Genomic DNA, 23,888 nt, shown 5'->3' on the forward strand with positions numbered 1-23,888 from the left:
TGTCGAAGTGTCCTGCAGTGTCCTCGGCGCTCATCTAGGCAATAACTATTACTGCGAATTTTTCCCACTTCAAGTTGCTCAGCTCATCTCATGCTTGGAGCGTCTCCGCAATCTCCTGCCCAGTCGGCATTTGTCTCCGTGGAACAGAGCTCCGATGGCCGAGATCAACTACGCCCTAATGCAGCAAGGCTTGCAGACGGCTGAGGCCAAGCGCGCGCGCCAGCGTATGTACGTCAAGACCAGCTACTACCGGCAGCAGGTAGGCAGAAGCCCAAGAGCCTATCGTCCTTATTGTAGCTAACACTATTTGATACGTGTGCGTCCTCTGCAGAACGTCATGAAGGCTCTGCGTCAGGAACTGCACGACCTCGAGCTCAAGTACTCTCAGTCGCTCCAGCAGCTCCAGTACAAGCAGCAACAGCAACAGTGGAGCGAGGCGGGCGGTAATGAAGAGGACACATATTCTGTCGACCTCGTGGAGAGATACATGCAGCTGTCCACCAAGAAGCAGGAGCTGCAGCGAGAGAACCAGGAGATGGCGCTCCTGGCAGCGAAACACGAGACTTTCCGCCTCAAGGTGGAGCACTGGGGGGGCTCCGACGGCGCTCCGATGCTGGAGCCGCCTCCGATCACGGTAAGACTTCGCTGCTGGGGTTCTGCTTCTGGCAGCCAGGGTGGTCCGCTCGCGAGCGTGGGACCGAGGAGGATGCGCATTAAAGGGAATGGTCTCCGTTACTGATCTTGGTTTCTTGCTGCTCTCCAGGTTGAGCTGAGCAATATGGTCTTCGAGCCCATGACAGTGTCAGAGTGCCACCACATCGCCATCGCAGCGTACAGAGAGATTTGTGCCTTCCTGCAGAGCAACAGCTACCTCACTACTGGTGCTGTGTTGTGCGGGTGGCGAGACCGACTGCGCGAGGCGGCAGATCATGTCAAGTTCACGCTCAAGAAGCGGTTTATAGGCATCACCCCAATGGAGCTATTGGCTCGTGCCTGGCACGTAGTCTCGTCGCCGCGTGGTCTTGCAGGGTTGTACTCGACCGATATGCGTCTGTCGCTCAAGGTCCTTCAGATCGTAGACGATCACAACGTGGTCATGTACCGTGTGATTCGGAACGCTCAGACGCAGAGAGCAGTTCAGTCGGTCTTCCTGGTCTCACGCTTCAAAGTGGCGAGTGGCTACATGGTTCTGTTCCGGTCAGTGGATCGCAATCGGCTGCGGAAGCTGTGTCAAGGCGGCACTGTTAATCTGGATGACCAGGGAGACTGCGTTGGAGACAACTGGCTGGACATGTTCACGTGGTACGTGTGTAGTGGTTCTCGAAAGAGATCATTCTGCAAGGTTGCTAACCGAGTGGTTTGCTGTGTGTCTGCAGGACTCTCTTCGAAGATGAGCCGGGCAACGAGAACGCTGTCGTCTTCAGCTACGGCGGTATCGTGTACAGCACGGAGGCCGTGAACACTCACACGTGGATGCTGGAGATCTTGCTGCTTGCGATGCGATGGGAGGCTAAGGTCGTGCGGCCTCCGTTCATGTTGGGTGACTGACAACTGCCCAAGCAATCGTGACTGGAAGTGTACTCGAATGAAATCTAGCTTGCTTGCTTTACGAGGCTTTTACGTGGTAAGATGCAGTCTAACATGGTACAAAGGGAACGAGAGGAAACAGGCTCTTAGTTCTTCGCGGCCAGTCGCTCGAACCCACCCAGCACAGCGTCCACGTCGTCGTGCTCTGCACAGAGTTCCTCAATCTCTGCCGGAGTAAACGCCTGCGAGGAGACCTCGAAGGCCTCGGCTAGCCGTCGGGTCTGCACCTCGTCGAGCTTGGTGACGCAGAAGTACTCGATCATCTGCTGGACCTGCGCGCAGCCCATGTAGCTCAGCAGGAGCTTCTTGTTCACGCGGCCCGGTCGCACAAGCGCGGGGTCGAGCTTCTCTGGGTGGTTCGTGGTCATGACCACGATCCGACCCGGGCAGTCGATGACACCGTCCAGCACATTCAGCAGGCCCGAGAGATTCAGCTTGTCGTTGCGCATGTTGTACTTCTTCTCGTCCTCGAGGCACGCCTTGATCATCGTGGACACTAGCTTGTCGTCTCCAGTCTGCGCGGGTTGTTTGTCGACGTCAAATGTATCAATACTGTCGCTTTTGATTGCTGACTCAGTCATATCACCGACACGCGCCTTGACAATGGCCGACGCACAGTCGATGTCCTCCATGACGAAGACGACGTCCTCGAAATCCATGTCGATCGGTGAGTCCAGCCCCGCCACCGCAAACTTCATGTCAAAGAGCGCATCGAGCAGCTGCTGGTTGGTCTTGATCTTGCCGAGCGAGATGGTCACCACGTGGCGCTTCGTGTACTGCGCAATGGCCTTGATGAGACTCGTCTTGCCCGTGCCAGGAGGTCCGTGCAGCAAAAGGCCGAGCTTGTACGGGAACCCCTTGATGGCGAACTTGCCCGCTCGGTTCTCAAAGTTGTCGAGCAATTGCAGCACCTGCTGTTTCTCCTCGAAGAAGAGGTTGTCGAAGGTCTTTTCCTCGCCCAGCACGTACCGCTTGTAGGAGACCACAGGCTTGGCGTTCTCGTCGCCGTCCGTGTTGGCAGCCGCCGTCTCGGCCTGGACGTAAAAGTAGCGGGACTTGTCCTCCACGTGCTTGCGGCGCTCGATGTCCTGGTAGTTCTTGAAGGCTCGGTCGATGATGGCGTCGATGCGCTTGGACGCGTCGGGCAGCGACGACTCGAAGCGGAAGTTGACAGTCGACTCCTTGACGGTGACTTTCTTGTCCCCTCCAGAGCTCTCGGGCGCGACGGTCTCGTGCTTAAAGTCCACACCCGGTTCGACCTGGATCCACTCGTTGAGCGGGGGCAGCACCTCGACGTTGAGGCGGTTCACCTCGCCGTAGTACTCGTCGTCGTCGTCCGAGGACTCGGAGCCCGTCGTGGAGCAGTTGGAGTCGCTGGTGGCCGAATCCAGCAGCGACTTGGTTGTCCTCCTGTTCTTCTTCTTGGTCTTCTCGAGCAGCTCGTACTGCGCGTTTTTGGTCTTGAGGTCGAGCACGTCGGCCAGGTAGAGCGAGATGGCCTTCTGCAGCAGGTGATTCTTCTGGTCGTAGTCGTGCACCTTCCCCCAGCGGTTGAAGCGCTGCTTGACCTCGATTACTCGCGTGACGCGCCGCTCGTCCTTCTCTGGGAAGAGGAAATGCTTGAGCATGGCCAAGAGGGACTGGGGCGACTGCTGCACGTAGGCCACGACCTTCTGGATGAGCAGCGGCACGAGCATGCACAGCAGCGTGTCCAGCAGCACGTTGTGCGTGCGGAAAGTGTTGATGAGTCCGAACTCGACGGCCGTGGAGCTCATGGCGGCGGAGGGGGGAGCTACGTGTTAGATGCGGTGTGGGCGCTTCGGTGCAAATTCGGAAATGAGCTGACCGTGTTCGCAGAAAACCAGTCGAGGGAAGTAAGTAAGTATCCATGCGTCTGGTAATGACGTGGTGAACCCACTTCGCTGTTCGCGGGCCAACCAATCAGCGGCGATTGTTGAAGTTGCCGTGAGTGATGGTGGGTTAAAACCTTCTACAATGAGTAGTATCCATTCATGCAGGTCATCCGGCTCACGAGCATATTCATAATAAAGAAGCTTTCAATGTTGTGCAGGATCACACTCTATTGTCAACAATAAACAGGTAAATTGATACACACACATCACGATATGAAGTCTCATCGCGCTACCATCATTCACATTTTCGATGATCGAGGCGGCCACATGGTGATACAGGCGGCTGAAGGCAACGAAGACAGGTAGGTGCATGTCAGGCCCGCTGGGAAGCCTTGGTCTCGTTGTCTCATTTTCCAATTCGCCCTCTGAGTGGCATACCTGCACCACCACCAAGCAAGCTACTACCAGGCCCAACCACCGCGCCATGAGCGACGCCACTGCGACGCCCCTCAACCCCACGGACGAGTTCCTGCGCAACCTCAGCACGGGCTACGTCGTCCTGGACGCCTTCGTGTGTCTGCTGGTGCCGCTGATAGTGCAGCAGCTCGTCACGTCCCTCCAGGGCTCGGGCGACTCGCTGCTCAGCCGCCTATACACCCTGCTCTTCAGACAGAAGGAGCCCGAGGGCGTGTACCGCATCATCGGCATCACGCAGCGCTTCAGCTCCGAGGGTCACAAGATCTGGGACTACGAACAGAAGAACCACTTGCTGCAGAAGGCCATCTCGCTCTACCTGGCAGACGTACTGGATCTGACCAACAAGGACGCCAAGTACGACCTGCTAGATCGTCCACAGAAGAAGAAGAAGGCGGCGGCGGACAGCGATGACGACGGCGACACGAGCGAGTCTTCATACGAGTCGGAAGACTCGGACGCGGGCTACTGCGGCGCCGTGGACGGTCTGTGCTGGGAGGCGCTTCCCCAGGAGAACGAGTGGATCGAGGTGGAGGAAGGCATCCAGTTCAAGCACGAGACCGTCGAGCCCGAGGACACGGAGGAGAAGAAGACCAAGTCGCTCACGGAGACCAACGTCAACTTCAAGTTCTTCTCGACACTGCCCGATGGCTCCGAACGCATCGACGCGCTCATCCAGCGCGCGTTCAAGAACTACCAGGAGATGGAGCGCACGCGGTACACGAAGGACACACTCCGCTACTACTACATCCAGACGGGCGGCCCGAGCATTCTGGAGAAAGATGCGAGGGTGACGTACAAGCGGTACGCGCTGGGCGAGGAGAAGACCTTCGAGAACCTCTTCTTCGAGGAGAAGGAGAACGTGGTGCAGCTGCTCAACAACTTCACTAACAAGTCCGGCAAGTTCGCCATCAAGGGCTTCCCGTACAAGCTCGGACTTCTGCTACACGGACCGCCCGGCACGGGCAAGACGAGTCTGATCAAGGCTATCGCGCAGCACACGCGACGCCACATCGTGACAATCTCGCTTGGTAAGATCCACACGAACCAGCAACTGCTGGACGCGCTCTTCGACATGAAGTTCGTGGTGCAAGGGTTGGATTCGCCCGTCGAGATGGACTTCGACGATGTTGTCTTCGTTATGGAGGACATCGACTGTGCATCTTCGATCGTGAACGCCCGTGACGACGGCGAAAAGCCGAGCAAGACTGATCGCATGTTTGACAGCCAGAAGAAGGCGATGGAGGAGGACCCGGAGGAAGGAGTGGCAGGGCTCATGGGCCCCATGCTCAAACCGAAGGGAGTCGAGGACAAGCTTAACCTCTCGGGCCTGCTCAATGTGCTGGACGGCGTCATCGACTGCCCGGGTCGCATCGTGATCATGACTACGAACCATCCGGAGAAACTCGACCCGGCACTTGTTCGGCCCGGACGCGTGAACAAGAAGCTGCTGCTGGGTCACATGGGCCCTGAGCAGGTGCGGCAGATGATCGAGTACTACTGCGATTCGAGTCTGTCGGAGGAGCAGCGAGCGCGTCTGGATGATATTATCACAGCAAAGAAGACGCAATTCACGCCTGCGGAGGTAGAAGAGTTCTGTGCCGAGTTCGACGACGTTGATTCGATTCTAGGCGGCCTCGACGAGGCTTAACTTCCTCGAAGTACAATAGATACATTTTGATGCATTTCAGTTTGGTTGCCACAACAGCGAGTTTTAACTCACGCAGTTTGACACGAAAATCTTCCAGTGGGATCGATGCATGGTCGCTGGAGCTTTGGTACTTTGCAGCACAGTGCTATGCTCACGTACATTGAAGTATTTGCTAACTATCCTAAAATCTACGCTGTCAAAATATTGAGATGCTGGCGTTCAAAGTGCTTAGGGAAATTCGACGCATCGATAAACAATCGCAGCAACTAGTTTGCGCAGCTCTAAGTCTGTTAGCCCCTCTCTTCAAACAAACCTTGGTTATGCATGGCAACCAAACTGAAATGCGTCAAAATGTATCTATTGTACTTCGAGGAAGTTAAGCCTCGTCGAGGCCGCCTAGAATCGAATCAACGTCGTCGAACTCGGCACAGAACTCTTCTACCTCCGCAGGCGTGAATTGCGTCTTCTTTGCTGTGATAATATCATCCAGACGCGCTCGCTGCTCCTCCGACAGACTCGAATCGCAGTAGTACTCGATCATCTGCCGCACCTGCTCAGGGCCCATGTGACCCAGCAGCAGCTTCTTGTTCACGCGTCCGGGCCGAACAAGTGCCGGGTCGAGTTTCTCCGGATGGTTCGTAGTCATGATCACGATGCGACCCGGGCAGTCGATGACGCCGTCCAGCACATTGAGCAGGCCCGAGAGGTTAAGCTTGTCCTCGACTCCCTTCGGTTTGAGCATGGGGCCCATGAGCCCTGCCACTCCTTCCTCCGGGTCCTCCTCCATCGCCTTCTTCTGGCTGTCAAACATGCGATCAGCCTTGCTCGGCTTTTCGCCGTCGTCACGGGCGTTCACGATCGAAGATGCACAGTCGATGTCCTCCATAACGAAGACAACATCGTCGAAGTCCATCTCGACGGGCGAATCCAACCCTTGCACCACGAACTTCATGTCGAAGAGCGCGTCCAGCAGTTGCTGGTTCGTGTGGATCTTACCAAGCGAGATTGTCACGATGTGGCGTCGCGTGTGCTGCGCGATAGCCTTGATCAGACTCGTCTTGCCCGTGCCGGGCGGTCCGTGTAGCAGAAGTCCGAGCTTGTACGGGAAGCCCTTGATGGCGAACTTGCCGGACTTGTTAGTGAAGTTGTTGAGCAGCTGCACCACGTTCTCCTTCTCCTCGAAGAAGAGGTTCTCGAAGGTCTTCTCCTCGCCCAGCGCGTACCGCTTGTACGTCACCCTCGCATCTTTCTCCAGAATGCTCGGGCCGCCCGTCTGGATGTAGTAGTAGCGGAGTGTGTCCTTCGTGTACCGCGTGCGCTCCATCTCCTGGTAGTTCTTGAACGCGCGCTGGATGAGCGCGTCGATGCGTTCGGAGCCATCGGGCAGTGTCGAGAAGAACTTGAAGTTGACGTTGGTCTCCGTGAGCGACTTGGTCTTCTTCTCCTCCGTGTCCTCGGGCTCGACGGTCTCGTGCTTGAACTGGATGCCTTCCTCCACCTCGATCCACTCGTTCTCCTGGGGAAGCGCCTCCCAGCACAGACCGTCCACGGCGCCGCAGTAGCCCGCGTCCGAGTCTTCCGACTCGTATGAAGACTCGCTCGTGTCGCCGTCGTCATCGCTGTCCGCCGCCGCCTTCTTCTTCTTCTGTGGACGATCTAGCAGGTCGTACTTGGCGTCCTTGTTGGTCAGATCCAGTACGTCTGCCAGGTAGAGCGAGATGGCCTTCTGCAGCAAGTGGTTCTTCTGTTCGTAGTCCCAGATCTTGTGACCCTCGGAGCTGAAGCGCTGCGTGATGCCGATGATGCGGTACACGCCCTCGGGCTCCTTCTGTCTGAAGAGCAGGGTGTATAGGCGGCTGAGCAGCGAGTCGCCCGAGCCCTGGAGGGACGTGACGAGCTGCTGCACTATCAGCGGCACCAGCAGACACACGAAGGCGTCCAGGACGACGTAGCCCGTGCTGAGGTTGCGCAGGAACTCGTCCGTGGGGTTGAGGGGCGTCGCAGTGGCGTCGCTCATGGCGCGGTGGTTGGGCCTGGTAGTAGCTTGCTTGGTGGTGGTGCAGGTATGCCACTCAGAGGGCGAATTGGAAAATGAGACAACGAGACCAAGGCTTCCCAGCGGGCCTGACATGCACCTACCTGTCTTCGTTGCCTTCAGCCGCCTGTATCACCATGTGGCCGCCTCGATCATCGAAAATGTGAATGATGGTAGCGCGATGAGACTTCATATCGTGATGTGTGTGTATCAATTTACCTGTTTATTGTTGACAATAGAGTGTGATCCTGCACAACATTGAAAGCTTCTTTATTATGAATATGCTCGTGAGCCGGATGACCTGCATGAATGGATACTACTCATTGTAGAAGGTTTTAACCCACCATCACTCACGGCAACTTCAACAATCGCCGCTGATTGGTTGGCCCGCGAACAGCGAAGTGGGTTCACCACGTCATTACCAGACGCATGGATACTTACTTACTTCCCTCGACTGGTTTTCTGCGAACACGGTCAGCTCATTTCCGAATTTGCACCGAAGCGCCCACACCGCATCTAACACGTAGCTCCCCCCTCCGCCGCCATGAGCTCCACGGCCGTCGAGTTCGGACTCATCAACACTTTCCGCACGCACAACGTGCTGCTGGACACGCTGCTGTGCATGCTCGTGCCGCTGCTCATCCAGAAGGTCGTGGCCTACGTGCAGCAGTCGCCCCAGTCCCTCTTGGCCATGCTCAAGCATTTCCTCTTCCCAGAGAAGGACGAGCGGCGCGTCACGCGAGTAATCGAGGTCAAGCAGCGCTTCAACCGCTGGGGGAAGGTGCACGACTACGACCAGAAGAATCACCTGCTGCAGAAGGCCATCTCGCTCTACCTGGCCGACGTGCTCGACCTCAAGACCAAAAACGCGCAGTACGAGCTGCTCGAGAAGACCAAGAAGAAGAACAGGAGGACAACCAAGTCGCTGCTGGATTCGGCCACCAGCGACTCCAACTGCTCCACGACGGGCTCCGAGTCCTCGGACGACGACGACGAGTACTACGGCGAGGTGAACCGCCTCAACGTCGAGGTGCTGCCCCCGCTCAACGAGTGGATCCAGGTCGAACCGGGTGTGGACTTTAAGCACGAGACCGTCGCGCCCGAGAGCTCTGGAGGGGACAAGAAAGTCACCGTCAAGGAGTCGACTGTCAACTTCCGCTTCGAGTCGTCGCTGCCCGACGCGTCCAAGCGCATCGACGCCATCATCGACCGAGCCTTCAAGAACTACCAGGACATCGAGCGCCGCAAGCACGTGGAGGACAAGTCCCGCTACTTTTACGTCCAGGCCGAGACGGCGGCTGCCAACACGGACGGCGACGAGAACGCCAAGCCTGTGGTCTCCTACAAGCGGTACGTGCTGGGCGAGGAAAAGACCTTCGACAACCTCTTCTTCGAGGAGAAACAGCAGGTGCTGCAATTGCTCGACAACTTTGAGAACCGAGCGGGCAAGTTCGCCATCAAGGGGTTCCCGTACAAGCTCGGCCTTTTGCTGCACGGACCTCCTGGCACGGGCAAGACGAGTCTCATCAAGGCCATTGCGCAGTACACGAAGCGCCACGTGGTGACCATCTCGCTCGGCAAGATCAAGACCAACCAGCAGCTGCTCGATGCGCTCTTTGACATGAAGTTTGCGGTGGCGGGGCTGGACTCACCGATCGACATGGATTTCGAGGACGTCGTCTTCGTCATGGAGGACATCGACTGTGCGTCGGCCATTGTCAAGGCGCGTGTCGGTGATATGACTGAGTCAGCAATCAAAAGCGACAGTATTGATACATTTGACGTCGACAAACAACCCGCGCAGACTGGAGACGACAAGCTAGTGTCCACGATGATCAAGGCGTGCCTCGAGGACGAGAAGAAGTACAACATGCGCAACGACAAGCTGAATCTCTCGGGCCTGCTGAATGTGCTGGACGGTGTCATCGACTGCCCGGGTCGGATCGTGGTCATGACCACGAACCACCCAGAGAAGCTCGACCCCGCGCTTGTGCGACCGGGCCGCGTGAACAAGAAGCTCCTGCTGAGCTACATGGGCTGCGCGCAGGTCCAGCAGATGATCGAGTACTTCTGCGTCACCAAGCTCGACGAGGTGCAGACCCGACGGCTAGCCGAGGCCTTCGAGGTCTCCTCGCAGGCGTTTACTCCGGCAGAGATTGAGGAACTCTGTGCAGAGCACGACGACGTGGACGCTGTGCTGGGTGGGTTCGAGCGACTGGCCGCGAAGAACTAAGAGCCTGTTTCCTCTCGTTCCCTTTGTACCATGTTAGACTGCATCTTACCACGTAAAAGCCTCGTAAAGCAAGCAAGCTAGATTTCATTCGAGTACACTTCCAGTCACGATTGCTTGGGCAGTTGTCAGTCACCCAACATGAACGGAGGCCGCACGACCTTAGCCTCCCATCGCATCGCAAGCAGCAAGATCTCCAGCATCCACGTGTGAGTGTTCACGGCCTCCGTGCTGTACACGATACCGCCGTAGCTGAAGACGACAGCGTTCTCGTTGCCCGGCTCATCTTCGAAGAGAGTCCTGCAGACACACAGCAAACCACTCGGTTAGCAACATTGCAGAATGATCTCTTTCGAGAACCACTACACACGTACCACGTGAACATGTCCAGCCAGTTGTCTCCAACGCAGTCTCCCTGGTCATCCAGATCAACAGTGCCGCCTTGACACAGCTTCCGCAGCCGATTGCGATCCACTGACCGGAACAGAACCATGTAGCCACTCGCCACTTTGAAGCGTGAGACCAGGAAGACCGACTGAACTGCTCTCTGCGTCTGAGCGTTCCGAATCACACGGTACATGACCACGTTGTGATCGTCTACGATCTGAAGGACCTTGAGCGACAGACGCATATCGGTGGAGTACAGCTCTGCAAGGCCACGTGCAAGGTACACCTAATGGTTGCCGCCTTGTGTTTGACCAGCACTGCTCCCGAGTGTCTAGGCAGATACCCCCTGATGTAAGTTGTTCAATAGGCAGGTTTGCCCAGCGAACACCGAAGCAACTTGAAGCTCATGTTAGCTTCTCTCTGATAGGCTATGTTTTATCCTTATTTTATCCAATCCAGCGTTGCTGGTACTACATCATTCGCGATGACCGGAACCAGGCTCGCAGTCGCGACGTTGACCGCCTACTGCGGCCTCTCTGCAGCCTCCGCCGCCCCTCCTCGTGCCTCCAACGGCCCTCTCCAAGCTCTAGACGCGTCTGCTCTGTTTGCGCTGAAGGAATCCGCCGACGCGTCGCTCGTCTGGGCCGAATACGAGCGCTTCCTGCTGTCCAGGAGCCGCGCGACGCCGCTTTTGCTCTATTTCTCGCCAGTCGCCGAGTGCCGCAGCGAGAACGAAGAGGATGAAGACGAGTACGAGCACGAAGAGGCGCAGCGAAGGGAGGTCTCTGATGCAGCTCAGGGGGCCTGCATGCACCATCACAAGCTCGTGGAGGCGGCCGTAGAGCTCACAGCGGAGACTTTGTCCACTCCGCAACTCCCCGTCGTCCGCGTGGACGTCCGGCAATGGCCCGAGATGCTGCACTATGTGAGTATACAGAGATTCTATTGAGAATGTTCCTACTGACGAGTTTTAATGTTGCTACTGTGCAGCACCTGCTTTCGGAGACGCCGTCGCTGCTGTGGATGCCTGGACGCGCGTCCGGCCGCTTCCAGCGCTACCCGCACGTGGAGACCAACTTCTTGAACCTCCAAGTCAATGGATCACTGTTCGCTGGTAAGTTACGTGATGTGGACTTCAATAAAGAACAGGAAGGTCTCCAGCAAAATGACTTGGTCAAGGAGTCTGTAGCTCGGGAGATTACTGCCTTTGTGCGTCTGTGCCAAGAGCACAGTGGGTACCTTGTTCGCAATGCGCGTGGGGGGCTATCACCAACTGTGCCAGTGAGTTATGGTCCTGGAGATGAAGACTTTTCTGGCTTGATGGAGCTTATTCCGATTCTGGGATTTGTAGCTTTCGTCGCGATGGTGGTGAACGATAACCGAGAGTTTGTACTGGGAGTGATGCGGACTCGGCTCTTCTGGTTCGTGTTGTGTTTGGGGGTCATCTACGTTGCGCTGAGTGGGCTCTTCCATTCGATCATCCACCGTCGAGCCTGGTACTACTTCGGCCGGATGCACGGCTTCGTGTTCGTCTATCCGAGCTCTCGCCGGCAATTCGTGTTGGAAGGACTGGTGAATGGCACCTGGAGTTTCTGGCTGTCTCTCGGAGTTATGAGCATTACCGATGTGACTCCGGGGCTGCGCTCTCAGTTGGCTCGGGAAGAGGTCATTCGATGGTCGCTACTGCTCGTGGTCATCTCGTACATGGCTCTTTACTTGACGTTCCTCATGAAGTACAGGTGGTTGGCCTAGCTTTATGAATGCAGTGTTGGATCCATGGAAGTAGAATCAATCCTCGAGCTATTGGATATCTTCATTTGAATAAATTGGTGGCATGTAAGGCGCTACATATTGACTGGAGACTCAATGACCAGCTCCTTGGAAGCAATGTGCGATAGCTGGCTTGTAGATTTGCCACGTTGGTCTTCGTTTACTTTTCTTGATCGCTTCTCCAACCAGAGTGAGAGATACACGAGTGCCAGCATGGTCGGGATTTCAATGAGCGCGGCGACGACACTCATCATAGCTGGGTCCGAATCCAGACCGAAGGTGGCGACGGCGACGCCCAACGAAAGCTCGTAGTTGTTGCTCGTGGCTGTAAACGCTAGAGTTACGCTCTGTGAGTGCGTGGCACCGCAGTTTTGACTCACGAAGAAGGAGCTCGTGAACGTGAAGACGAAGTAGATCGTGAACGGCACCATGGAGAAGAGCACCGGGCCAATGGTGGTCGTGATACGTTGGCTCTGCGACGCGAAGAGCACCATGATCGTGAACAGCAGCGCCAACACCGCCAGCACGTCCATTTTGGGGGTGAACTCGTCGAAATACCTGGCGCTGCCCTTCCAGCGGCGAAGGAAGAACCAGCCAGTGATGCCAAATACGAAAGGGATGCCCATGTAGATGCCTACGTTGCTGGCCACTTCCGTCACGGAGATGTGGAGGCTTTCTTGAGCCTCGTCGTCGGTCCCCATGGCGTTTGGCATCGTGTTGAGAAAGAAGCTCGCGTAGAAGGAGTAGAGCGCCATGGTCCAGAGCGAGTTCACGGCAATGAGTGCAGCTCCGTACTCAAGGTCCCCGCCAGCGAGCCCGATCCAGATCATGACCATTCCGATGCAGCGAGCGCAGCCCACGAGGCTGAAGCCAGCCATGAAGCCCGCGTCGTGGTGGAAGAAACCTGCAGCCAGCAGAAACATGGTCATGGGGCCCACCACCCAGTTTTGCACCGTGCTGAGCAGCAGCAGACGCCAGTCGCGGAGCACGGCACCGACCAATTCCCAGCGGACGTTGGCGAGCGGAGGGTACATCATGGCCAGCAGTCCGGCGCCCACCAGCAGGTTCATGCTGCCCACAGTCGTGGACTCGATGAAGGAGTGCACGGCCGAGAGCTGTCCAAGGCCGATGCCCGCGCCGGCTGACAGCAGAATCCACAGCGGCAGGAACCGGTCGAGCACCGACAACTGCTCTGCGATTCCACCACTGGTGGTGTCGCGGGTGGACGCGTCGTGGAACTCGGTCTCCGCCATGAAGCTCCTCTGACACGCACGTGATTGGCTGTCGATCGTGAGACTTTTGACTATATGTATGCCGGACAGGATGAGCTGGTGGTGGAGCTTGATAAATGGTCTACTGCTATTTGCTAACAACTTGCGTCTAATGGATGTGGTTGCATGTCTTGCACTTCTTGTTCCAGACCTGGTGGGAGTGAGCCACGAAGACCTGGCAGTTGCAGGCGCGGCAAGCTCCCATCATGCGGGACATCTCGGCCAGCACCTCCTTGCGCTCTTGGATGCCGCGCATGGCACGGTCTAGCGCTTCATAAAGCGGTCTTGCTGCCATGGGCTGACCTACGGATCCACTGAGCAACGCACTCGCCTCGAGGTCTTGCCCGTAGAATTTCCGGTTCAGGTCGTTGCGTGTAGCGATCACAGAGCCCTGAAGCGAGATTCCTGCGTACAGGCCCTTGCTGATCGAGTAGCTGTAGTTACCATTGAGGCCGGAGCTGCTGATCGCTGCTGCAGCCGCAGCAGATCGCCCATAGGGCCCAAGTGCGATGTCCAGTCCCGCGCCCAAATTCACTTGAGGCGAGTGGAAAACCTGCACGGAAGCCGGGGAACCGAGAATGATCATGACCTCGACGATCTCTCCGCCGATCTCAAAGCCGCCGCCGAGCCCCACAGTGCCAATAGCTGAGGGCGCAGACCACGAGCCGTCCGGTAGTCGGGACACGACGATACCCGTGCCCACCTTCCCGACAACGAGGAAGCCAGCCTTGACGATCGTCATGACCGCCAAGCCGTGTGCGTTCTCGAGCATCGAAATCGGGATGGCCCTGTCCCCGGACGTGCCCGAGTCGTTCCGGAAGAAGTTGCCAATGATATCCGCTGCGTTCGTGCACTCCTTTTCCAACGAGGGCGAGAACGGCACATGCAGCCTCGACTTGGCCTCGTGTGGCGCCGTCTCGGCGTTGGCCTTGGCGTATCGAGCCACCAGGTCCTCCTGCAGAGGACGCAACTGAGGCGCGCAGTGCAAACACGCTCGCTGAGGGATGGACGGGTCGTAGCCCCTGGCGCCTTCGATCTGGTCTCCGTCCGGGATCAGCAGCAGCAGCGGCGAGCAGGTGCCACACACGAAGCGACCACAAGCACGACTGCATCAATAGACAGACCACACAACCGTTAATATCCACCGCAGTGTGGAAGCACTCCTCAGCAGCAGAACGTACCATTGATGACGACGTTTAGTGACGTCGAAGGCCAAGCCGCAGATATCGCAGTTGGGGTGGTCCGAGTATCGGCCCTTGAGGACACCCGAGCCTCTGGAGGACAGCACACGTCCGCTGTTGCGCGTCTCCTGTCCATTGGATGAGACCGACGACAGATTGCGGCCGTTGGTTCTGTCGGCGGCCCCGTGCTCGTCCACGTACACGACGGGGATGGCGGAGCTGTTTGGCTGCTGCTGGTACAGGAGCGACTTGTGGTCGCGCTCCTCGAAGGACATTTGCTCCTGGAAACGCGGCGGGGCTCGCTGCTGCTGCTGCTGCTCGAAGGGCGCGCCGCACTCGGAGCAGAAGCGGCCGCTAGGCGTCTGGGCGCCGCAGAGAGCGCACAGAGGCATCGCTGGAGAGAAGTCGGAAGCTCTCGGTGTCCGCAGTGCAATTGCTAAGTGAGGTGCGGGACTCGCAACGGTTCTCTGTCCACCTTCTGCGAAGAGCACTTTAGGCATAGTGCAAATCCAGCAAGTGAGACTCTATTAGTGGATCTTCAAACTGGACAAGTGGCGATTTTCTGATTGATACGCGACACAAGATGCAGATGGCTTCAATTGCAATCTGATAGCACCACGGCTCTCTCCTACCTCGTGACCTTACTGCGATCTCCACTTACTCAACACCAACTTCCTATGCCACGAAGCTAGCGGGCTCGACGCCCACGCCGCCGCAGTGCTGGTGCACCAGCTTGGCGAACTGCAGGGCGAGCGCATCGGCGTCCTGCTGGGTGTCCGCCTCGGCGTACACGCGCACGGCGTCTTCGGTGCCCGACGGGCGCACAAACGCACGGCCGCGCTTGTTGGCGTACTCCTGCAGAGTCGCGTCGAGCGCCGTGCGAAGGCTCTCGGGGGCCAGCACCTTGGTGTCGTCCTCCTCGTCCGACTTGATCACGCTGCGGTCGGCCACCTTCACCTTCGTCTGACGGCTCGGCAGGTCGTTGTAGACGGCGTCCCAGTCGCTGATACCCCAGTTCTTCTGGACTAACAGCGCCTCCACGAACAGCAGATCGCACATGGCGTCACCCGTGGCTTGGTTCACAAGCTGCGACGCCGCGAGCAGCTGCGACAGCGCCAGCTTCTTGCGTTCGTCGTGGAGCGTGTTCTCCCATTTGTGCAGCTTGTCCATCAGCGCGTCCTTGAACACCACCGTGCCGTGACCGTTGGCCTCGAAGTACACGGCCATGTCGAACTGCGTCGCCTTCTCATGGCAGTACTTCACGCCGGTCTTCGCCTGCGCAACGCGGATGCCCTGCGCCTGCAGGTACTGCGTGGCCGCGCCGTTGGCATACGCGGTCATCACGCAGCCAAATGTCACGCCCTCCTGGTCCAACTCCAGCGCGTGCAGCTTCTCCGACAGGAACTCAGCGAACAGGCAGGCGATCTTGTTGCCATCCAGCAGGTGCCACGTACCCTCGTCGTCGAAGTAGTGGAACACCACGCGGTCGCCATCGCCGTCCATGCTGCAGTAGCGCTTGCCGCGGTCGTTCTCACGGGACATGTTGGCGGGCGGCTGACGCGACTTCTCCACGTGCTCGGCACCGCACTGGAGATTCAGGTCTCCATCGGCGGGCGAGTTGACAATCTCCAGGCGCAGCGAGTCGCCCAGGTCCTTGGCCAACTTGGCCACCTGTAGAGCGCCGACGCCGTGTGCGCAGTCCACGTAAAGCGGGGATCGCGTCTCCAGGCGCTGCAACAGAAAAGCCACGTCAGTCATCGAGCAGTTTCCGAACTCTACATTGAAAGCACACAATCACCTTGGAGTCGTGCGTGGCCGTGAGCTGCTTGAAGGCGTCGCTGAGCATGTTGTAGTAGCCCACCTCGGACGCCCAGTCGCCCTTGTTGTACTGCTCGTAGTTCCACTACATCAACACACAAGAACCCCCCCGTCAATATCCGTTCTGTGCCCCTCGCTCTGCATCACAACAGCCTCGTACCATGCGGACGAGGTGGTGCAGCTGGGGCGTCGTCTGCAGACCAAAGTCCAGCACGTTGCCGCCGATCACGAGCGCCCCCTCGCGCGCGAGCTCCGCCAGATGCTCGCTGGACGGCCGCGTGTCCTTGGCGATGAAGACGTTGCCCGTCTGGTCCAAGTCGATCTTCTCGGCGGCCACGACGGCGTCCAGCACCTCGACGATCTTGTCCTGCGCCGCGTTGGCCAGTTGTATGGCGTACTTCTCCCAGCGCTGGCTCAGCATGTCGCCCTTGGGGTCAATGAGCTTGAGACCGTTGTCCGTGGCCGCGTTGTGCGACGCCGTGATCATGACGCCCACGATCTTCCCCGCGCTCTTGGAGCGCAGCACCGCCAGCATCCCCATGCGGTGGCACGTGGACACCAGCAGCCCCGCGTCCTCGCGGAAGCCCGCCGTGCCGTAGCGCAGCTCACGCGCGCCCAGGCGCTCGGCGCGCGGATACTTGGCGGTCTCCTCGGCCACGCGCGGCGTCTTGTCCAGCACACTCACACCGCTCATGCTGCTGCTTGGTCCTCTCTCGGTCTCTCCGAATATCGGATTGTGGGCTTCGCTGCGAAAGCTCGGCCACGCGGATTGGTGAAAAAGGGGCGCTTTTCGTCGTATCATCGCGGAGCGATGAAACAACATGAAATGCCTTTGTTGTGCCGAATAAACTTTATAATGGCGTGGGGACAGTGGTGGTGGTTGGGCTGTCGACTGATAAATACTCTTCGGGCATCGCTGTCTGGCTGCCTATCTGCTGGTGGTTTGTGTTTGGACAGACCTACTGTCTTGGTGGCGTCGACGTCTACTGGGTGTGCTGGCTGGCCGCCTTCTGCGACGGCAGCGGCATGTTGGAAAACTGTTGCGGCTCGTCCACTTGTTCGTGCGCCGACACGAGGATGCCGTCGATGGTCTGCACGGCGTTCTCCACATTCTGGAAGGCGCCCACGAGGTAGTGAAGTTGGCGCAGCAGCACCAGCAACACAGCGTCTGACGCCTGCTGCGCGGATTCTAGTCGTGTCTTGAGTGCCTGCAATGGCAACGAGTTGCAAGAGTCCAGTTAGACATGCTTCACATGAAAATTAGAGCAACCCAAGCGCAAAGCTTACCATCGTACGACGATACTGCGCCAAACGACTCGATCGGCACGCGGGGCAAGGTGTCGGCTCGCCCGTCACATCGTCTACGCCCCAGTCGCTGCATCCATTGGGTCCGGTTGAGCACCGACCGCCCAGATAGTACGCTTGCAGCGTATCGTATTCGTCGGCGTTGAATGGGAGCTTCGCGATATCGGAGATGACCTTGCGAACGTGCACCTCCATGGTGCTCTCGTATCGGGGGCTCTTGAGCGACAGTCGTTTCTCGCAAGATCCACCCGATCGTGGGAAGCGACCAATAGACCCACGCGACGGAATCCGAATGACGCGCGGCGGCCGGTTGCTACTCGTCTTGGATGGAGAGCTGCCCCCACTGCCACCTGCTAAGCCGGACGCACCGCTGCCAGGCCCGTTGTGAGGAGGGGGCAACAGTCCGAGCAGCGCGTTTGCACTTCCCGATCGCGAGCCGCCACCACTTCCACCTCCGTTAACACTACTTACACTACCTGACGACGAGCCGGCCTTGAGGTTCCCCTCGAGCTTCTGGAACTTGGGATGCTGCACCACTGGAGATGACCCCTCGCCTGCGTCGCTGTCTGCACCTGAATCCGTTCCTCCTGCTGTCGTCCTATCTGCTGCTATATTTCCTGCATCCTCAGTAGGCTTCCGCTTGTGGCTGGGGGGGATGCCAGACGCAGCGGCTGCAGCCTGAGTCACGGCGCGCGCGTCGTGTAACCCCTTTAGCACTAGCTCATTTCGGATAACTGCATCTGATTCTCGTCTACCGTCGATAGAGCTGGAGGATGCGGGCACTGCCACCACGAGACTCAGATCCACACCTGTGAGCTTGAACAGCACTGAGTGCACATTGGCGTTGATAGCACCCACGATACAGGAAGCAGCGTAGTTGTTGGCGCCCTTAGTGGCAAGCGACGCACCATTAAGACTCGGATGCTGGTTCTTTTTCATGTATTGGGTACTCGCCCAATCGTGACCATCCACAAGCAGACACAGCAGTGCGCGGCTGCGAGCCAACCCCACAACACTAAGCTCGCGCAGTCCCAGCAACGATATGTGCGTGTAGCTCAAGTCCAGCACGCGCAGCTCCGAGTTCTGAGCCAGCAGCGCGCCAAAGGCGCTGGCACCCACGTCTCCCAGTGGATTGTGATCCATATACAAGTTCTGCAGTTGGTTTGCGCCGCACAAAGAGCGCGCCAAGGCGATGGCGCCTTCCTGATCCACTCCGTTCTTTCCCAGCTCTAACGTTTGCAGAGCTACGTAGCCTGTGGCGAACGCTGAAGCCAAATGACGCACCCCTGCACTGCCCACTTTGTTCTGTCCCAGCGTGAGCTCCTCCAGCGACTTGTTATTGGTCAAGGCCGTGGCTAGACTCTGCATCCCCGCAGCCCCAATGCCATTCGTCCCCAAGTACAGTGCTCGTAGCGCCGAGTTGCCTGCAATGCCGTCTGCCAGGTGGCGGGCGCCTTCCTCTCCAATATTATTGCCGCTCAGGTGCAGACTGCGTAGATGTGTGTTCTTGATCAGCGCCTGTGCGAGCGCGCGGGCTCCAGCGGGGCCGATCTCGTTCCCTGACAGGTACAAGCTCTCGAGCGACGTGTTCGTCTCCAGCGACTCGGCTAATTGGGTCGCGCCCTTGTCCGAGAGGCGGTTGAAGCCGAGGTCGAGCGTGCGCAGCTTGGACGCTCCGTGGGCCAGCACTGCACCCAGCAGGCGTGTGCAGGCGTCTCCGAGCGAGAAGCCGCCGAGCTTGAGGACGCTGTAGGGCGCCAGGTCTCTGCGGATGCGCGCGCTTACGGCTTCCCAGTCGGTCTTAGCAGCGTCAGCGGCGTCCACGTCTCGGTAGTATCTTCGGATGTGGCTGTGGATGAGCTCGCGTGACGGGCACGTGTCGGCGTTCTGGGCCGCGTCGTCGTCTGCGGTTGGCGCGGCGTTGGCGGCTGCAGCCGGCGGTTTGTTCTCCGAGTCGTCGCTGCTGTTGCTGCTGTTGCTGATGCTCGCGGCCTTGTGGAACTCGCGCTCGCTGTACTTGAAGCGCGCGCTCACGTCTCGCATCATCCGGAGGAGGCGGGCGAGAGGCACGCGGCGGGGCGTGGGACGAGCGTCTGCTACTGCGTCGAGTGGCGGATCCGCGGCGGGCGGGGCAAGAGGAGGCGGCGTCACTCGTCGCTGGTGGCGAGTGTGAGAGTGCGCTGGCCCACGGCTGGAGCGCCTGGAGAGGGAAGGGCAAGCGCGATACAGAAGCCAAGTCTTTTCTCTGCGAAAAAAGAGTCGCGCGCGTATTGGCTGTTAAGCGCTGCAATAATGGCCAATGGAAGGTGGTAGGAAAGAGATGGCGCCATACTCGGCGGCGGCGGCTGCTGATGCTACTGCTGCTGCTGCTGGAAGCAAGCTGTCCGGTAGCTTACAGCTTTCGCTCCATACTCGCAGCGCCGCCGCCGCGCAATTCTCGCTTATTTACAAGTTGCTGGGATGCGCCAAGGGCGGAAAAAGTAGGGACCGTCGCAATCGGCGCGTGCGATTGGCAGAAAGGTGCTGAAGAGCAGGTCGAGTTGGCGAGCGCCCATTATCTATAAGTTTTGCTGATTCAATTGCAAACATATTTGGACGGTAAGCAGTAGTGCCATTTCGATCCGATAGCAGTGCCCCTTTCCTGGCCAGGGGAAGCCAATTTGCCGAAACTCGACTTGACCCAGGGAAAGCTTCGAGCTCGGCGGCGAGGAGACCGTCGTCGCCAGCATGGTTGCCTCGCGTCGGCCAGCCGATTGCGCTGTGTGTGTGTGATGGTCAGCTCGTTTCGGGGTGCACTCTGCCGGGCGCCGCCCGTAGTGTGGCCCAACCCGCCCAGCTGCTGCTGCTGCAGCGCAGAAGGAGGCGTCGAGCACCCGGCCTCGCCTCGCGTTCGCCTTACAAACCCTCGCCGCTGGGGTTGTTAAACGGAAGAGGCGTGTCATTTGCACGACGAGAATGCCAAGCAAGGCCAGGAGGTCGCTGAAAGCGCGGTGGTGTCGATCGGTTAGGCAGCTCGATGCCTGTGTCTCGGCCGCAGGGAATGAGTCAACTTCAGACTTCAGCCGCACGAGCTGAAGCGGGATAGGCGTCAAATCGCGCGACCTATTGCAAACGCTTCTGCGAACGGCGTGAGGCGCTCCAGCTGCTGATTATGCTCGACGGGCGTGTCAATCCCAGCACCAGTTGGCTGTAAGCACTGCGTTTGGTTTGGTGCAGGTGGCAACGAGAGCTGCAGGGCGGCGTCGACGCCAGCTCGCGCTCCTCTGGTGGACCAGGCGTGACGATCTGTCGCACGCACCGCAGCACTCCCTCCTCGGGGCCGGATGAGTGTGAATGAATCAAATGCGCAGCGGAGACTTGCTCCAGCAACGAGTCCGATCGACTCCGTACACTTCAGGCGCCTGCCAGACAGACACGACTGCACCAGGAGGCATTTGTCCGCCGCCGCGGACGTATCGTCAATGCTATTGAAGTGTCGTCGGTGCAGTCGTCGACAAATACAGCAACCCAGACGCATCTCCGCTTGTAAACAGTGGACTCGCCGTAGAGACGGTGCTCCGTTATCATCAAAAGCAGTGGCTCCGTTGCATTCGATCGTTTAACATGCCACGGCCGACGCCGCTGCTCGAGGCAGTGCTGCGCATTTTCATTCCTACCGCTGTCGATGGCCCCGCGTAGTCGCAAAGGACGGTGTTACCGCGGCCAGACCACTGCATCTTGTGCTTTCGCCATGCGCATAAATCGTAAACGAGGGCGCTGTTTCTGTTTCAGTGTTTGTTTTTCTGCTGCTTTGCCCAGAGCAACGGCAGCGTAACGAGGCGCAGTGTTCTCGAATCTCGATCCCAAGCAGGTCTTTCGACTCGAAAGACAGATCGGGCTGCTTGGGATCGGCTTGAATCAAGTGCGCTCCGGTCCGAGACTGGAGCTCGTGCGTGGACGCGGACAGCCCTCGCTTCTCTCGCCGAAGCAGAAAAAGATACATGAACATGCCCGTGATTGGCATCACTGCGCGAAAACGATGTATGAATCAAGCGGAAGGCACCGTACATACGTTGCGCTGGCGGCGATACTTGAAGACGGCTGAAGTGCTTGCAAGTTACAGGTAAAACCTTTTTGAAGAGGACGGCGCAGTCGAACAACTTTAACATGCATGCACGCATGTACTGAAAGCTCAGCAGGTGCCTCGGAGCAACTAGATGACAGCTCTTGCCACATAGCGACTTCAACGCCACTTTGGGTTCTGTTGATGCACCTCCCTTCTCAACATTCGGAGGCTGAGCGAAGAAGCACGGCCACCGTTGCAAAGTGTACATGCATTATATTAGCCAACGGCACCACTGTCAGCCTGCGGCGGAATCCCATCGCTCGGACGCCGGGTTCGTTGGTTTTACTATCAGTGCGTCGAATCAGGTATTATATAAAATAAGTTAAAACAATGTAATTTGTAACATATTGAGTAAAGTATGGCTCACACAAAGAGCCATGTATACTTTATCCGGACTTTTATCGGGCAACTCACGTCGCCAGCAATCTGATCGTCGGGTGCCATGAGCAAGGTGCGCGCCCCGCCCCACCCCACCCCGCGTGCTGTACATCGTGTCTCTAACGCCCCCTCTTTTGTCCGCAGGAGGCGCTGGTGACGCTGCTGGCCCGCGAAATGGACCGCGTGGCACGCAATGGCGAGAACTGGCAGGAGCGCATGGTGGCACTGGGCTCGATGCAGCGCGCGTTCGAGCAGCTGGAGCAGAATCCGCCCACGGGCACCGTAGCTGCCAGCCTGAGCACCGACATGTGGAAGACACTGCGTCCGCTCAAGGGCATGGTGCAGGACCTGCGCTCGCAGATCGTCAAGGAGGTCTGCGCGTTGCTCACGACCGTGTCGCGCGTCACGCGGGACGCCATGGCCCCGTTCCTGCGCGACGTGCTGCCCACGCTCGTGGAGGTGCGCGGCAGTGGCAATAAGGTATGTGGCGCGTACTGCGGCGAGTGCCTCGAGGCTGTGGTCGCGCAGACCGTGGTCAAGGGCGCCACGCTGCGGCTCTTCGTGGACATGCTGCTGGAGAGCAAGAACAAGCTCATCCGCCTGTGCTGCATCTCGTGTCTGCGCCGCGCGCTCGTGGCCTGGAGCCCCGTCATGGAAAAGAGCGACGTGCAGCAGTTGGAGAAGGGTCTGCAGCACGCGCTGTACGACGCCAGCGCCTCGTGTCGAGCGCAGGCGCACGAGCTGTTCCTGGCCTTCCACATCCTCTTCCCAAAGCGCGCGCTGATCGTCATGAGCATGGTCGACTACAAAATCCAGAAACGACTCGAGGCGCTCGTGTCTTCGGACGTGGGTGAGTCAGCGAAAGGTGCAGGGTCCGCCTCGAATGCCAGTGTGGACGACAACGTGGCGCCGGCGCAGCAGGTGCAAGCACTGGCGGGCTTCAACTTGGACGTGGGCGACCGCGTCTGCATCCCAGACAAAGAGTTGTTCGGGTTCGTGCGGTTCCTGGGCGAAATTGTCGGCGTGAAAGGGGTCTGGGTGGGCGTCGAGCTGGATGAAGCTTACGGCAAGAACGATGGCAGCGTCAAAGGACGCTACTACTTCCGTTGCCAGCCAAAACACGGCGTCTTCGCTCGCCCACACCAAGTGTTCCTCACGATGTCGGGGTCAAAGCTGCAAGAGCACCAGCTACTGCAGCAGCGGCATACACAAGATGGCGGCAGCTTTGCTCAAAAGGACAACGCTAGCATAGCGGAGATCGGGGAAGAGGAAGAACCCGATGGAGCTATTGATCCACCAGCAACACCGGAAGGAACAGCGCCACCCTTCCCAAGTACCCCGCCACCAGCTCCTGCACCTGCTTCGACGTTAGACGTGCCCGCTCCGACCGATATTCCGGAGCCTTCCAAGCTGAGTTTAGTGCTGAACCGAGCATCGGTGGCACACCGGCGGTACTTGAACCGCCTATTAATCCATGTCCGCGCTGAACTGGAGGAACACGAGCGTTTTGAAAATTACGGAGCAACCGCGAGCTCGGCTGACGCAGTCCAGTATCTGCAGCAACTTCAAAACAGCGCGCAGGACAAAATTGTTCTCTCTGATGAGTTTATCCAGCGGATCATTCAGGCTCAACAGGCTGCGAGGGAGTCATAAGTAAGTCTAGTTTTTACCTGTTGGAGATTGGACTCCAGCCTAACCGAATTGTCAATGGTGAAGATTTCGCAAGCTGTAGATGTACAGTGTGCAGTGCCCACCGATTTTTCCATTGTTACCACTCGCTCGTGGATCCTCATTTACCTAGGTCACGCAGCAAGCATATTACACTCTAGAGCTCTCGTCAAAA

At 58.2% G+C, this 23,888-nt stretch overlaps 12 protein-coding genes across 12 annotated transcripts; 5 read left to right on the forward strand and 7 right to left on the reverse strand.

The window, feature by feature from the left end:
- Positions 1-154: 154 nt before the first annotated feature.
- KRP23_9766 (uncharacterized protein) lies at positions 155-1,548 on the forward strand (the record flags this gene model as incomplete). The annotated part of the gene is made up of 4 exons (XM_067895363.1): positions 155-259; positions 332-634; positions 764-1,302; positions 1,377-1,548. 4 exons carry the CDS (start codon positions 155-157, stop codon positions 1,546-1,548), a joined length of 1,119 nt encoding a protein of 372 aa, XP_067741587.1.
- A 125-nt stretch (positions 1,549-1,673) lies between these two features.
- Positions 1,674-3,362, reverse strand: KRP23_9767 (AAA-ATPase; the record flags this gene model as incomplete). The annotated part of the gene is made up of 1 exon (XM_067895364.1): positions 1,674-3,362. One exon carries the CDS (start codon positions 3,360-3,362, stop codon positions 1,674-1,676), a length of 1,689 nt encoding a protein of 562 aa, XP_067741588.1.
- A 562-nt stretch (positions 3,363-3,924) lies between these two features.
- Positions 3,925-5,565, forward strand: KRP23_9768 (AAA-ATPase; the record flags this gene model as incomplete). The annotated part of the gene is made up of 1 exon (XM_067895365.1): positions 3,925-5,565. The coding sequence occupies one exon, from the start codon at positions 3,925-3,927 to the stop codon at positions 5,563-5,565; it is 1,641 nt and encodes a 546-aa protein (XP_067741589.1).
- A 376-nt stretch (positions 5,566-5,941) lies between these two features.
- Positions 5,942-7,582, reverse strand: KRP23_9769 (AAA-ATPase; the record flags this gene model as incomplete). The annotated part of the gene is made up of 1 exon (XM_067895366.1): positions 5,942-7,582. One exon carries the CDS (start codon positions 7,580-7,582, stop codon positions 5,942-5,944), a length of 1,641 nt encoding a protein of 546 aa, XP_067741590.1.
- A 562-nt stretch (positions 7,583-8,144) lies between these two features.
- On the forward strand, positions 8,145-9,833 carry KRP23_9770 (AAA-ATPase; the record flags this gene model as incomplete). The annotated part of the gene is made up of 1 exon (XM_067895367.1): positions 8,145-9,833. One exon carries the CDS (start codon positions 8,145-8,147, stop codon positions 9,831-9,833), a length of 1,689 nt encoding a protein of 562 aa, XP_067741591.1.
- Positions 9,834-9,958: 125 nt separating this feature from the next.
- KRP23_9771 (uncharacterized protein) lies at positions 9,959-10,461 on the reverse strand (the record flags this gene model as incomplete). Its single annotated transcript, XM_067895368.1, has 2 exons — positions 9,959-10,130; positions 10,205-10,461. The coding sequence occupies 2 exons, from the start codon at positions 10,459-10,461 to the stop codon at positions 9,959-9,961; spliced, it is 429 nt and encodes a 142-aa protein (XP_067741592.1).
- A 240-nt stretch (positions 10,462-10,701) lies between these two features.
- KRP23_9772 (uncharacterized protein) lies at positions 10,702-11,969 on the forward strand (the record flags this gene model as incomplete). Its single annotated transcript, XM_067895369.1, has 2 exons — positions 10,702-11,142; positions 11,208-11,969. 2 exons carry the CDS (start codon positions 10,702-10,704, stop codon positions 11,967-11,969), a joined length of 1,203 nt encoding a protein of 400 aa, XP_067741593.1.
- Positions 11,970-12,061: 92 nt separating this feature from the next.
- On the reverse strand, positions 12,062-13,240 carry KRP23_9773 (Arsenite resistance protein ArsB; the record flags this gene model as incomplete). Its single annotated transcript, XM_067895370.1, has 1 exon — positions 12,062-13,240. One exon carries the CDS (start codon positions 13,238-13,240, stop codon positions 12,062-12,064), a length of 1,179 nt encoding a protein of 392 aa, XP_067741594.1.
- A 127-nt stretch (positions 13,241-13,367) lies between these two features.
- KRP23_9774 (SH3 domain-containing protein) lies at positions 13,368-14,831 on the reverse strand (the record flags this gene model as incomplete). The annotated part of the gene is made up of 2 exons (XM_067895371.1): positions 13,368-14,364; positions 14,440-14,831. 2 exons carry the CDS (start codon positions 14,829-14,831, stop codon positions 13,368-13,370), a joined length of 1,389 nt encoding a protein of 462 aa, XP_067741595.1.
- Positions 14,832-15,114: 283 nt separating this feature from the next.
- Positions 15,115-16,951, reverse strand: KRP23_9775 (Phosphoacetylglucosamine mutase; the record flags this gene model as incomplete). Its single annotated transcript, XM_067895373.1, has 3 exons — positions 15,115-16,170; positions 16,238-16,342; positions 16,418-16,951. The coding sequence occupies 3 exons, from the start codon at positions 16,949-16,951 to the stop codon at positions 15,115-15,117; spliced, it is 1,695 nt and encodes a 564-aa protein (XP_067741596.1).
- Positions 16,952-17,240: 289 nt separating this feature from the next.
- Positions 17,241-19,608, reverse strand: KRP23_9776 (NLR family CARD domain-containing protein 3; the record flags this gene model as incomplete). The annotated part of the gene is made up of 2 exons (XM_067895374.1): positions 17,241-17,465; positions 17,545-19,608. 2 exons carry the CDS (start codon positions 19,606-19,608, stop codon positions 17,241-17,243), a joined length of 2,289 nt encoding a protein of 762 aa, XP_067741597.1.
- Positions 19,609-22,109: 2,501 nt separating this feature from the next.
- KRP23_9777 (CAP-Gly domain-containing linker protein 1) lies at positions 22,110-23,698 on the forward strand (the record flags this gene model as incomplete). Its single annotated transcript, XM_067895375.1, has 2 exons — positions 22,110-22,118; positions 22,190-23,698. 2 exons carry the CDS (start codon positions 22,110-22,112, stop codon positions 23,696-23,698), a joined length of 1,518 nt encoding a protein of 505 aa, XP_067741598.1.
- Positions 23,699-23,888: the final 190 nt, after the last annotated feature.

This window comes from Phytophthora ramorum (genome assembly GCF_020800215.1).
Source record: "Phytophthora ramorum isolate Pr-102 chromosome Unknown Phyram_PR-102_s0009, whole genome shotgun sequence".
In the NCBI taxonomy this organism is placed as follows: Eukaryota; Oomycota; class Peronosporomycetes; order Peronosporales; family Peronosporaceae; genus Phytophthora; species Phytophthora ramorum.